Source organism: Ascaphus truei, chromosome 20 (assembly GCF_040206685.1).
Source record: "Ascaphus truei isolate aAscTru1 chromosome 20, aAscTru1.hap1, whole genome shotgun sequence".
In the NCBI taxonomy this organism is placed as follows: domain Eukaryota; kingdom Metazoa; phylum Chordata; class Amphibia; order Anura; family Ascaphidae; genus Ascaphus; species Ascaphus truei.
Window position 1 is genome coordinate 15398302 of NC_134502.1, and position 14275 is coordinate 15412576.

Genomic DNA, 14275 nt, shown 5'->3' on the forward strand with positions numbered 1-14275 from the left:
GCTTTTCACCAATTGTGCAGTATCTACTGTAGAAGCCGCTCAGCCAATGATATTGCTTACAGGAGAATTGCTTGACTTTTGAATCGCACTGATATTGATATTTTCAAAATAAAAAAAACAGAATAAAATACGGCAGCATTACTCACCATAGAATTTCCCAATCAGCTGGCGCCGAGCCACTGCCAGTCCCGTATTCTTGATCATACACGTCGTTGACAGGTGACAGCGGGACTACTACACCTGTAGTCAGCTGATGAGGCTGGAAATCACGTAGGTACATGCAAGCTTGCTCGAAACTGTACGCGAAATCCGGCTCAGGCTGCAGGTATCCGGGCGGGGACAGACAGCAAGGGTTGTCACTGACGGTCGGACCGTTATTGGAAGCCGGTGCTGGTGCTGTCGCATTGCTTGCCAGCGACTGACGTTTCTTAGTTGGTTTTAACACGACCTTTCGCCAATAAAATCGGGAGCAATACGGAAAAAACATGGATCGCTACATAACTTTTTCCTTATTGCACGCTTCCACACATGAGGATCTGGCGAAAATTTGTAAAAGTCATAGTTTTCGATAAAATACTGATAAATTTGAACAACTGTTGCCATCTTATCATCTGTTGCATTAATCGTGGCCCATATTAAATAAGCGTACGTTCTGTCGGGTTTTTGGAACACGGGATGCACTTGTGCACTCATGGCGGGACTCTCTGGACAATAACCAGACCAGAAACTGGTGCTTGTCTTTCTTTAATATGAAAAGCCTAAATTGATACATTATTGTAACCTCTTCCTTCAGTCCCAAGGCCAATTTACAATAGACCACTGTGGTATCTTTTTAAACGAAACACCTGCAAGTCGACACATTACTGAAGCGCATGCGCATTACAAGTCATGAATATCTGCCATCTGGCGGATACGCGAAGAATTGCAACCAATTAAATCCGAACCATTATCAATAAACACATCAACCGCGGCTGTGAATGCCACATGAATGCGGTATGAATGCGGTCAGAATGCGGCATGAACGTGGTGAAGTGCAGTGAAGTGGAAAAAATCCCGGAAAAATGCGGTGATGTTGGAGAATAAAAGGGGCCGCTGCTGTAATGCATCATTGAGGCAGTTTGTGGAGCGCAGGTTGATTTCAGTGTGTGTGTGTTAGGGCACAACACCTCTGGAGTGCCTTTTGGTGTGGTTTTTCATTGAGACCTCCAGTTAAGTGCTTTCTTTTTCTGATTTTTTTTTCTTCCCTTAAGAGATATTTTGGAAGGACTTCATCTCTATAGACAGACACAGACAAACAAACAGAGACAGACAGACCCAAACAGACAGACACAGACAGACTCAGAGAGACAGACAATGTCCTGGAACCAGATGCATGTTCTCCTTGATCTGAGGCTGCCAGCACAGTTCTCAGTGTAATAGTTCTCAGTGTAATCACCAAATAGTGGCAGGATAATAAGTAGCCAGACCATGGTCTGCCTACTATAACTCCTATAGGTATTACCTGTGCCAATCATTAGCTGAGGGTACTATTATATTATAAATTCAACGCACACCGCTAGCTTGATTGGGAGCATTACACGCCTACACACCATTCTCCATTTTTTATTGATTTTTGTATCTTTTTCTTCTATTAGCATTTTTCCTGCTTTACAGGTGGCTTAACTTGGATTAGAGCCCAATGTGACCTCGGTAACCAACTCTTTATGACCATGGTCAAGTTAAGGCAAGGGTTTGTGACAGAACAAAATCTACAGTCCTATACTGCTGTTCTAACGGGTAAAAAGGATTATTGTTGTAGAAGTAATAAGTCTTGGTTTCAGAAAATGAAAAAGCCACAGCAAATACATTATTGTTATAGCTCCAGTGTGCAGTAGTTAAGTCAGGCTACATCTGTATTTTCTCAAATGTTATCCACCCACTCCCCTATTTTAGTGTGTGACTATTTTGAGCATTGCTTCCTTTAAACTTTTTATCATATTTCTCTTTTCTATCTTTTACTCCAGTGTGTCCGTGTTGAGGTTTATTGACTTTCCCTCCTATTTTGCTTTATGCAAACTGTGTCCATATGTCATTAATAATTTCTTCTGATCAACTATTCACATCAAGGATCCATTTGTTAATGAAAACTTTCTTACTATATGACCCAATTTGGTCTAGTCACTTAAGTATGATATTGCTTATGGAGGGTTAACCATTTTCGACCACTTGTGCTGTTCTGGGAATGAAACCGTAATTGGGAACCATGTGTCCATTGTGGAGAGATCCGAGCTATATAATTGCTATATATTGTACTGTAAATGATCATCTGGCACAGTTGTTGGACACGCCGAGGCACCATCATAATAGTTATTGCTCTTTAGTGTTAAAAAAGCCCTAAAACTGTTTTCCCTTTGGAATATTACAGGAAGAGGGAAGGCTCTGATCACAATGCATGTGAAGAACCAGACAAGTGTTACGCAATTCCTTCTCCTTGGATTTAAGGATCTTCAGAGCCTTAAAATTCCTGTCTTCTTTCTTTTCCTCGGGATTTGTATTATGACATTAACTGGAAACCTCCTGATCATTGTGTTGGTGTCAACCAGTCACAAGCTCCACTCTCCCATGTACTTCTTTCTCAGCCATCTATCTCTATGTGACATATTGATTACTGCAAATATTGTCCCCAACATGCTTCTTGGTATATTGGAAGAAGGAGCCACCATTTCCTTTAATGGCTGCATCACTCAATTTTATATGCTTGCTGTCTCAGTAACGACAGAGTGCTTCCTTCTAACAGTGATGTCTTATGACCGATACTTGGCCATCTGTCACCCTTTACGTTATACTACTTTTATGGAAATTAGGCTCCAATCTCATCTAGTTTTCTGGTCATGGTTCTTGGGATTGACAATAGCCCTATGTATAGCTACCCAAATATGTATGTTGCAATTCTGTGGCCCCAATGTCATTGACCATTTATTCTGTGATTTTGCTCCCCTTTTACAATTGTCTTGCACAGATACTTCCTTATTGAAATTGGAAGATGTTGTTTTCACTGTTCCTATAACAATCTTCTCATTTATCTTCATCATTGTAACTTATGTCCGTATCTTCTTCACCATCCTCAGGATTCCTTCCACCAGTGGGAGACAGAAAACCTTCTCCACCTGCAGTTCCCACCTGACAGTTGTGTCCTTATTCTATGGAACATTGATCACCATATATCAGGTCCCATCAAGAGGACACTCTGTCAATTTTAATAAAGTCCTGTCTTTGTTGTACATTGTGGTGACCCCATTATTTAATCCTATAATATACTGCCTGAGGAGCCAAGATATCAGGGCAGCTTTCAGAAAACTGGTTAGCAAGAAAACCAGAGAAGGATAATACAGCTATTTCAAAGAGAAATAAATATACCGTAAGTCTATTTACTACCCATACAGACTGTGATGGCAAATAATGTACATACAGTAGACATCTTTAAGATAAAGATACACCTATTTTTAGAAATTGAATGTGTACAGGGATATGCCAAATATGTTAAACATAGGAAGGGGGTTAATCAAGAGAAAATTTTGATTGCCAATACTGGAGTCAAGAAGGAAATGTGTTTCCTACTGATTGACAAATATTTCATAATATAACTATAAATATAGGATGATTATCTGAAACTGTTACAAATTGACAAAGGTTAAACTTGATGAACGTGTTTTTTTTCAACCTCATCTACAGTAGTATGTAAATATTGTATGTAAATTAAATGTTTCGGTGAATCTTTCTAATTTCATTTAGTACAATAGTCTGTTTTTTTGCTATACAAATTCTGCTAAATGGCATGTGTTGTTTATTATTATTAATAAATATAATAGTTAAAATAATAATTATATTAATTAAAGAATTCTTCTTTCTGGAGATGAGATTATTAAACTTTGCAGAGCCAGGAGTTCGGTGGTCACCAGACTTCCACCAAACCCTTAGCATTACCGTATCACATGATCCCCCCTGATGCGACCATACCCCCGGATGCAGGAAACGGAAGCTGAGGGAGCTTTACTTCTGTTTGTATTGGGCTGGATGCCCGTTGGTGGGATTAGCACGATCACCCCTAAAAACAAGCATTTGCTCATAATGTTCTTGGTATATCATAACAGAAGCAAGTACTCGTTGATGGTTTGCATGCTGGGCAATACAGACTATTGCTTGCTGTATTTTCTTGTAGCAGTGGGAGAGGCTTAGTCCACAAGACAATGGAAAACATGGAATTTTAGTGTACAGTAGGTACTGAAATGGATATGGAACCATGTTTTAATTAAGACTTATGATCAAAAATGTATAATTTCACAAATAAATGTCTGGCAATTTGGGAAATAGAGCAGGGTTATGGTATTTGTTTTACAATAATTATATGCCCTGACGGTCTTACAATCTCATATTGACTGGTGCAAGGGGCAATACTATTATTGTACCCAAGATAACGATGAGTTCAACTTTTCTTCAACTTTTTTATTTTCAGGAGTGTTAGACTGAGATGGCGAGTTCAGGGTAAGGGGGAAATTATGAGCCACTGGACTAGCTCGGATCGGATTCTTACAAACCAAGTTTTGGCCCTGAATGCCAAACCCGAGGCAAAATCTCATATTCATTTTCTCCCCAACATACCTAAGACCGGCCCTCACCTCCCGTTAAAAGCCATGACACAGACATACACAGACACAATACAAGCATGCAATTAATATAATCTGAGTTGTTATTAACCCCCATCAGTGCCAGTGAAGCCAGATAGGCCCTCTCCTGTGTGTTACTGTATATAGCGCCATTGATGTACATACAGTAGTGCTTCACAGTAGTAATACACGTGACAATCATACAAATAACAAATAATACAAATAACTGATCATGGGAATAAGTGTTTCAGACATAAAAGTAGATAAGTGAGATCCAACGCAGATTTGCTCAATATAAAATGTATTTGTGCCACAAAAAGTTTCGACCGTAAAGGTCTTTATCAAGTGACAGGCACTTGATAAAGACCTTACGGTCGAAACGTTGTGTGGCAAATCCGTTGTGCATTGGATCTCACTTATCTACAGTTCCGATTTGGATTACCAGGACAGGTACCCCTTGAACCAGCAGCACCGGTAATATTGAATGCATTGAATAATTGTGGTGTGTAGCATATCATTGTTTATCATTTCGGAAGAGGAGTCCCTGCTATGAAGAGCTTACAATCTAATTGGTAGGTAGGAAGGACATACAGAAACAGTAGTAGGGCATTCTGGTAAGTGCGTCTGCAGGGGGCCAAGCTTTATGTATCATGGGTATAGTATTAGCCACGGTGCTACTCGTATGCTTCTTTAAGCAAGTGGGTCTTAACGGTGGATAGAGAGGGTACAAGTCGGGTATTGAGGGAAAGGGCATTCCAGAGGTGTGGGGCAGTGAGTGAGAAAGGTTTAAGGCAGGAGAGGGCTTTAGATGCAAAGGGGGTAGAGAGAAGACATCCTTGAGCAGAACGCAAGAGTCGGGGTGGTGCATAGCGAGAAATTAGGGCCGAGATGTAAGAAGGGGCAGAAGAGTTTAAAGCTTTAAACGCGAGGAGGAGAATTGAGTGCTAGATGCGGGATTTGATAGGAAGCCTTGAGAGTGATTTCAGCAAGGGAGACGCTGAGACAGATTTAGGAAAGAGTAGAGTGATTCTGGCAGCAGCGTTTAGGATAGATTGAACGGAAGACAGGTGAGAGGCAGGAAGGCCGGACAGCAGGAGGTTACAGTAATTGAGATGGGAGAGAATGAGGGCCCGAGTCAGAGTTTTATCAGTCGAGCAACAGAGGAAAGGGCATATCTTTGTAATATTGTGGAGTGACAGGTTTTAGAAACTTTTTGAATATGAGAGGAGAATGTGAGAGAGGAGTCGAGTGTGACCCCTGGCAGAGTGCTTGGGTGACTTGACGAACGATAGTACTTCCAACAGTAATGGGGAAAGAGGTAGTAGTAGTACTATAATCCCTACGCTCACACACATTTTTAACTCCTCCCTCTGCTCTGGAACCTTTCCATCCTCCTTCAAACATGCAACAGCCATACCATTACTCAAAAACAGCAAGCTTGACCCTATCTGTCTTTCTAAGTATCAACCTGTCTCCCTCCTGCCTTTTGCCTCTAAACTCCTTGAACGTCTTGTATTCTCTCGCTTGCTCCATTTTCTCAACACCTATTCTCTCCTAGACCCTCTACAATCTGGCTTCCGCACTGCTCACTCTACTGAAACAGCACTCACTAAAATAACTGATGACCTCCATGCTGCCAGACAGAGGTCATTACACTCTGCTCATATTACTCGACCTCTCTGCAGCATTTGACACCGTGGACCACCCTCTTCTCCTTCACATTCTCCATACTCTGGGTATTCGGAACAAAGCTCTATCCTGGATCTCATCCTACCTCTCCCATCGTACTTTCAGTGTCTTTTCTGCTAACACCTCCTCCTCCTCTATTGATCTCTCTGTGGGGGTACCCCAGGGCTCTGTCCTGGGACCTCTTCTCTTTTCTCTGTATACACTCTCTCTAGGTGACCTAATAACATCTTTTTGGTTTAATTATCACCTCTATGCTGACGACACACAAATATATTTCTCAACACCCGACCTTACACCTGCTGAACAAACCAAAGTTTCTGAATGTCTCTCTGCGATATCATCCTGGATGGCCCTCCGCCGCCTTAAACTCAACATGGCTAAAAAAGAGCTCCTCATACTTCCTCCCAAACCTGGCCGTACTACCTCCTTCCACATTACTGTTGGAACTACGATCATTCACCCAGTATTCCAAGCACGCTGCCTAGGGGTCACACTCGACTCCTCTCTCACATTCGCCCCTCCCATTCAAAACATTTCTAAAACCTGTCGCTTTTTCTTCTGCAATATAACAAAGATACGCCCTTTCCTCTGTTGCTCGACTGCTAAAACTCTGACTCAGGCCCTCATTCTCTCCCGTCTTGATTACTGTAACCTCTTGCTGTCCGGCCTTCCTGCCTCTCACCTGTCTCCCCTACAATCTATCCTAAACGCTGCTGCCAGAATCACTCTACTCTTTCCGAGATCTGTCTCAGCATCTCCCCTCATGAAATCCCTCTCCTGGCTTTCGATCAAATCCAGCATCTCACACTCCATTCTTCTCCTCACTTTTAAAGCTTTACACTCTTCTGCCCCTCCATACATCTCAGCCCTAATTTCTCGTTATGCACCATCCAGACTCAAGGATGTCTTCATTCTACCCCCTTTGTATCTAAAGCCCTCTCCCGCCTTAAACCCTTTTCACTGATTGCCCCACACCTCTGGAATGCCCTTCCCCTCAGTACCCGACTAGCACCCTCTCTATCCACCTTTAAGACCCAACTTAAGACACACTTGCTTAAAGAAGCATATGAATAGCACTGTGGATATTCTGAACACATGATACATAAAGCTTGGCCCCCTGCAGACGCACTTACCAGAACTCCCTCCTACTGTCTCTGTACGCTCTCCCTACCTACCAATTAGACTGTAAGCTCCTCGGGGCAGGGACTCCTCTTCCTTAATGTCTAAAGCACTTATTCCCATGATCTGTTATTTATATTATCTGTTATTTATTTGATTACCACGTGTATTACTGCTGTGAAGCGCTATGTACATTAATGGCGCTATATAAATAAAGATATACAATAAAATACAATAGTAGGTCCAGGTTTGGGAGGAAGTATGAAGAGCTCTGGTTTTGCCATGCTAAGTTTAAGTCGGTGGAGGGCCAACCAGGATGATATTGCAGAGAGACATTCAGAAACTTTGGTCTCTATAGCAGGTGTTAGGTCAGGGATTGAAAAGTAAATTTGTGTGTCGTCAGCATAGAGCTGATATTTAGACCCAACAGATGTGATTAGGTCACCTAGAGAAAATGTGTACAGAGAAAAGAGGAGAGTTCCCAGGACAGATCCCTTTGGGTAACCCCACAGAGAGATCGATAGAGGAGGTGTTAGCAGAAGTGACTCTGAAAGTACGATTTGAGAGGTAAGAGGGGATCCAGGATAGAGCTTTGTTATGAATACCATGTATGAAGAATGTGAAGGAGAAGAGGGTGGTCCACGGTGTCAAATGCTGCAGAGGTCGAGTACTATGAGCAGAGTGTAATGACCTCTGTTTTTGGCAGCATGAAGGTCGTCGGTTATTTTAGTGAGGGCTGTTTCAGTAGAGTGAGCAGTGCGGAAGCCAGATTGTAGAGGGTCTAGAAAATAATAAGTGTTGAGAAAATGGAGCAATCAAGAAAATACAAGACATTCAAGAAGTTTGGAGGCAAAAGGCAGGAGGGAGACAGGTCGATAGTTAGAAGGACAGGTAGGGTCAAGCTTGCTGTTTTTGAGCAATGGTATCACAGTTGCATGTTTGAAGGCGGATGGAAAAGTACCAGAGTAGAGGGAAGAGTTAAAGATCTGTGTGAGCATAGGGATTATAGAAGGAGCAAGAGGTTTTAGGATATGGGAAGGAATGGGATCAAGAGGGCAGGTGGTAGAGGGAGAAGAGGAGATCAGCAGTGATACACCCTCCTCCGAGATAGCAGAAAAAGAGTCCAGAAAGGCAGGAGGAGAGTTAGGAAGCAGTGTGTGATGGGAGGAGGCAACAGATGGGATGGTCTGACGTATGGATTCCACCTTTTTGTTAAAAAAGTCAGCAAAGTCCTGAGGTGAGATGGAGGAAGAAGAGGAGGCAGCCGAGTGTGGTCTGAGTAGAGAGTCAAAGACAGAAAAGAGTCAACGTGGGTTAGACTTGTGCGTGTGGATTAGTGATGAAAAGTAGGTTTGTTTAGCCTGAGAGAGGGCAGAGTTGAAACAGGACAGCATAAATTTGTAGTGAAGGAAGTCTGCGAGCGTATGAGATTTCCTCCAGAGGCGTTTAGAGGAGGGAGTGGAGGATCGCAGCATGCGTGTGTTGGAATTTAGCCGGGTCTGGGGTTAGAAGGGCGAGGATGGCAGAGAGAAAGCGGGGCATTGAGAGAGGAGAGGGAGGAGCGTAAAGTGGAATTTAAAGCTGGTAGGTTAATAGAGCGCAGGTTTCTGCAAAAACAAGGGAGAGATGGAGAGGGGAAGAAGCGTGATAGAAAAAATGAGACGAGGTAATGGTCAGAGAGAGGAAAAGGAGAAATGGAGAAATCAGTGAGAGAAAAGTTTTTAGTGAAAACCAGGTCTAGGTAGTGGCCATCTTTGTGGGTGCTAGCTTCAGTTCACTGTTGCAGGCAAAAAGAAGAGGTTAGAGAGAGAAAGCGGGAGGCCCAAGGAAAAGAGGGGTCATCAATGTGGCAGTTGTGGCAAGAACAGGGGAGTCTGAGGAGAGAAAGAAAGAGAGCCAGGATTCAAAGTGAGAGAGAAAGGCAGAGGGGGGATCAGTAGAGGTAGGTGGGCGATAGATGACCGCCACGTGGACTGGGAGAGGCGAGAAGATCTGGACTGTGTGAACCTCAAAGGAGGGAAAAGCAAGAGGGGGGAATAGGAAGGGTTCGGTAACGGCAGAGAGAGGACAGCAGGAGCCCCACGCCTCCACCCCTGCCATCAGGGCGCAGAGTGTGGGTAGAAGGAAAGACCACCGTAGGAAAGGGCAGCTTCCACAGCAGAGTCAGACTGAGTGAGCCAGGTCTCAGTTATAGCAAAGAGAAGCAGGGAGTGAGAGAGAAAGAAGTCATGCACAGAGAGGAACTTGTTAGAGAGGAAGCGAGCATTCCAAAGGTCACAGGAGAAAGGGAGAGAGGAGGGTGGCAGAAAATGGGTATGAGGTTGGAGGGGTTAACACCAGAAAGAGTAGAATTTGCATGTGGTAGGCGAGGACGAGAGCAAGTAGAAATAAGGCAGGGACCAGGATTTGGAGAGATATCCCCAGAAGCAAGGAGAAGCATGGAAAGAAAGAGAATGTGTGAGGATGATTTGTAGGGGTGTGTTTTAGTGCAGGGTGTATAGCTGTGTGGTGACAGAGGGCGCAGGTAAGAAAGGAGTTCATGTGAACTGAGAAGTGGGGAAGAAAGGAGAGATGGAGATATATGAATAGAGTTAGAGACATAAGGAGACTGGTGGAAGGAAGTGCATAATTTGAAAATAAGTGCGGTTACAGCAAATATAAAAAGTAAAGGCGGCATCACAGCAATAGTTAATAGTTAATAGTAATAGTTAAGTGTTGAGATGTGCAGTCTGGGATAGATGATATCCTCCTTTCCAACGTAGATCAAATGCAGGAATCAGAAGCAGTAGATGTTGTCCACTTTTCCACTTCTTTTTGAACTTCCTTTTAAACTTCATAATTACTTGAAACATTTCTACTTAAAAGCATATCTGCTTAAGAGCAAGGCTGCAGGCAGCTATGGCTGCTATGAGTTTACTTATATACTTTTACAAAGTCACCTGGCTGGCCCAACCAACTTAATAAGCACATGTGAGGGACGTTAAAGCAAATGGTTTTTCCATCAGTGCCCATCAGTTGGTCGTAGGACTGTGACTATCACGAGGAGTCTTCATTGCTCCCCTGTGATCTACCTCTGACATTCACCAGCAGCACTCTGGATCATCTGGCACCACTCAGTGCATTTTTTCCACATTCAACATTCTTATGTTTAATATCATTTTATTCTCACTAACATTGTGTTCATTAAAGGTGTTCTCTAACCATCACCCAATTCATTACGCTTCCTCCCTTTTTTTTATTCTTTGAAAAAAAAAAAGAAATCACAAACCTCTACCAACACATGATAAAATGTAATTGGAATGGTAAAAAAAGTATGGTATTATAGGCAGCACTCCCGAGACAGTCTGAATAAAATAAGTATGGTGCCCGGGAATATGAAGGGTGGACCCTGAACCCTCCCCAAACAACTAGACAAAATTGGGGATGTTCCCAGCACTCAAAAGAAATATAACGATTCGATACCGGAATATGCCAAAAAGATATTGTATTAAAACAAAATATATAAATAACAATTATACGGAAGCTATAGAAAAACTATATCAAGGGTGTGTGCTATACATACCCATCTCTCTCTCTTTCACCTCTCTTATTTCTCTGTGATTCTTTCCACCTTCCTGTATCTAGTGATCTCTCTCTTTCTCCCGGCTTTAGTGATCCCTCTCTCTCTGGGGTGTCTCTCCTCCCTCTCTCTCTAGTGATCTCTCTCCCTCTCTGTGGTGTATCTTCCACCCAGCTTTCACTTCAAGACATTTCGCTGTGTCCCTTCCCTGGCAGAAAGAGTTTAGTAGGTGGAAGGTTGAATTCAGCAGAGAGCAGAAGGGATCCTGAAATACAGAGAAAGATAAAGGTGTATTTATATACGCTCATGCATACTGTATACATACAAACACACACAAATACAAAGATACCCATACATATGTATGCATGTATATACTGTATGTATGTCTTTATTTATGTAGTGCCATTAATGTACTGTACATAGCGCTTCACAGCAGTAATACACGTGACATAATCATAGAAATAACAAATAATACAAATAACATGTAATGGAAAGAAGTGCTTCAGACAAAAGTAATATTTAGGAAAAGAAGTCCCTGCTTCAAAGAGCTCACAATCTAATTGGCAAGTAGGAAGAACGAACAGAGACAGTAGGAGGGCGTTCTGGTAAGTGTGTCTGCAAGGGGCCACGGTTTATGTAGGAAGTGTAAAGTATCAGCCACGGAGCTACCCATATGCTTTGTTAAGGAGGTGTGTTTTAAGATGTTAGGGTGATTGGAGCAATGTAGGTGAAACTCATGGGTTGAGTGGTGGAATGATGAGGGGGATGTTAATGTGATGGGGGCAGTGTAAGTGGGTGATGGGATGAGGGGGATGTTTTGGTGATGGGAGCGGTGTCATTGAGTGATGGGATTGGGGTATATTATGGACATGGGAGTAGTGTAGGTGAGTGATGGGATGAGGGGGATGTTAGGATGATGGTTTCTGTGTAGGTGAGTGATGTGGAGGGGGATGTTAGGACGATGGGAGCAGTGTGGGTGAGAGTGATGTGATGAGGGGGATGTTATTGAGATGGGAGCAGTGTAGGTGAGTGATATGATGAGGGGGATGTTATGGGGATGGGAACACTGTAGATGTGTGCGATTGGATGAAGGGGAATGTTAGGGAAATTGGATCAGTGTTATTGAGTGATGGCATGAGGAGGATTTTAGGGGGATTGTTACAGTGTAGGTGAGTGATGGGATGAGGGGGGTGTGAGCAGTGTAGGTGAGTGATGGGATAAGGGTGATGTTAGGGTGATGAGAGCAGTGTGGATGAGAGTGATGTTATGGTGATGGGAGCAATGTAGGTGAGAGTGATAGGATGAGGGGGATGTTAGGCAGATGGGAGCAATGCAGGTGAGTGTTGGGATGTTATGGGGATGGGAGCAGTTTAGGTGAGTAATGGGATGAGGGGGATGTGGCAGTGTAGGTGATAGTGATGAGATCAGGGGCATGTTAAGGAGATGGGAGCAGTATCAGTGAGTGATGAGATGAGGGGTATATTAGGGACATGGGAGCAGTGTAGGTGAGTGATGGGATGAGGGGGATTAGGGTGATGGGAGCAGTGTGGATGAGAGTGATGTGATGAGGGGAATGTTAGGGAGATGAGAGCAGTGTAGGTGAGTGATGGGATGAGGGGTATGGGAGCAGTGTAGGTGAGTGATGGGATGAGGGGTGTGGGAGCAGTGTAGGTGATAGTGATGAGATCAGGGGGATGATAGGGAGATGGGAGCAGTGACAGTGACTGATGGGATGAGGGGTATATTAGGGACATGGGAGCAGTGTAGGTGAGTGATGGGGTGAGGGGGATTAGGGTGATGGGAGCAGTGTAGGTGACTGATGGGAGGAGGGGGATGTTAGGGAGATGGGAGAACTGTAAGTGAGTGATGGGATGAGTAGGATGTTAGGGGGATGGGAGCAGTGTAGGTGAGTGATGTGGAGGGGGATGTTATGGAGACGGGAGCAGTGTAGAAAAGAGTGATGGGATGTTAGGGAGATGGGAGCAGTGTAGGTGATAGTGATGAGATCAGGGGGATGTTAAGGTGATGGGAGTAGTGTGGATGAGAGTGATGTGATTAGGGGGATGTTAGGGGGATGGGAACAGTGTAGGTGAGACTGATTGGATGAGGGGGTTGTTAGGGAGATTGGAGCAGTGTAGGTGAGTGATGGCATGAGGAGGATTTTAGGGGAATTGTTACAGTGTAGGTAAGTGATGGAATGAGGGGGATGTTAGGGTGATGAGAGCAGGGTAGGTGAGTGATGCGATGAGGGGGATGTTAGGGAGATGGGAGCAGTGTGGATGAGAGTGATGTGATGAGGGGGATGGGAACAGTGTAGGTGAGACTGATTGGATGAGGGGGTTGTTAGGGAGATTGGAGCAGTGTAGGTGAGTGATGGCATGAGGAGGATTTTAGGGGAATTGTTACAGTGTAGGTAAGTGATGGGATAAGGGGGATGTTAGGGGGATGAGAGCAGTGTGGGTGAGAGTGAGGGGGATGGGAGCAGTGTAGGTGAGTGATGGGATGAAGGGGATGGGAGCAGTGTAGGTGAGTAATGTGTTGAGGGGGATGTTAGGGAGATGGGAGCAGTGCAGGTGAGTGATGGGATGATAGGGATGTTAGAGAGATGGGAGCAGTGTAGCTGAGTGATGGGATGATGGGGATGTTAGGGGGATGGGAGCAGCAAAGGTGAGTGTTGGGATGTTAGGGAGATGGGAGTAGTGTAGGTGAGTGATGGGATGAGGGGGATGTTAGGGAGATGGGAGCAGTGTAGGTGAGTGATGGCATGAGGAGGATTTTAGTGGGATTGTTACAGTGTAGGTAAATGATGGGATGAGGGGGATGTTAGGGGGATGAGAGCAGTGTGGGTGAGAGTGAGGGGGATGTTATGGCAATGGGAGAAGTGTAGGTGAGTGTTGGGATGTTAGGGGGATGGGAGTAGTATAGGTGAGTAATGAGATGAGGGGGATGTTAGGGAGATGGGAGCAGTGTAGGTGAGTGATGGGATGAGGGTGATGTTAGGGAGATTGGAGCAGTGTAGGCGAGTGATGGGATGAGGGGGATGTTAGGGAGATGGGAGCAGTGTAGGTGAGTGATGGGATGATGGGAATGTTAGGGGGATGGGAGCAGTGAAGGTGAGTGATGGGATGAGGGGGATGTTAGGGAGATGGGAGCAGTGTAGGTGAGTGATGGGATGATGGGGATGTTACGGAGATTGGAGCAGTGTAGGTGAGTGATGGCATGAGGAGGATTTTAGGAGGATGGTTACAGTGTAGGTGAGTGATGG

At 44.2% G+C, this 14275-nt stretch overlaps 2 protein-coding genes across 7 annotated transcripts in view; one reads left to right on the forward strand and one right to left on the reverse strand.

Moving 5' to 3' along the window:
- Nucleotides 1–14275, reverse strand: part of LOC142470692 (olfactory receptor 6B1-like) — a 63060-nt gene that overhangs the window by 30098 nt on the left and 18687 nt on the right. For all 6 annotated transcript variants that reach the window (XR_012789315.1, XM_075577318.1, XM_075577320.1 and 3 more), the window contains exon 2: nt 11014–11275. The gene's annotated coding sequence lies outside the window, so the exon portion shown is untranslated. The remainder of the gene's footprint in view (nt 1–11013; nt 11276–14275) is intronic.
- Nucleotides 2348–3366, forward strand: LOC142470933 (olfactory receptor 5P55-like). The gene has a single exon (XM_075577739.1). The coding sequence runs from the start codon at nt 2428–2430 to the stop codon at nt 3364–3366; it is 939 nt and encodes a 312-aa protein (XP_075433854.1). The 5' UTR covers nt 2348–2427.

Excerpts from the sequence above, each read along its gene's own strand:
- LOC142470933 (XM_075577739.1), top strand. The coding sequence starts at position 2,428 with ATGCATGTGAAGAACCAGACAAGTGTTACGCAATTCCTTCTCCTTGGA.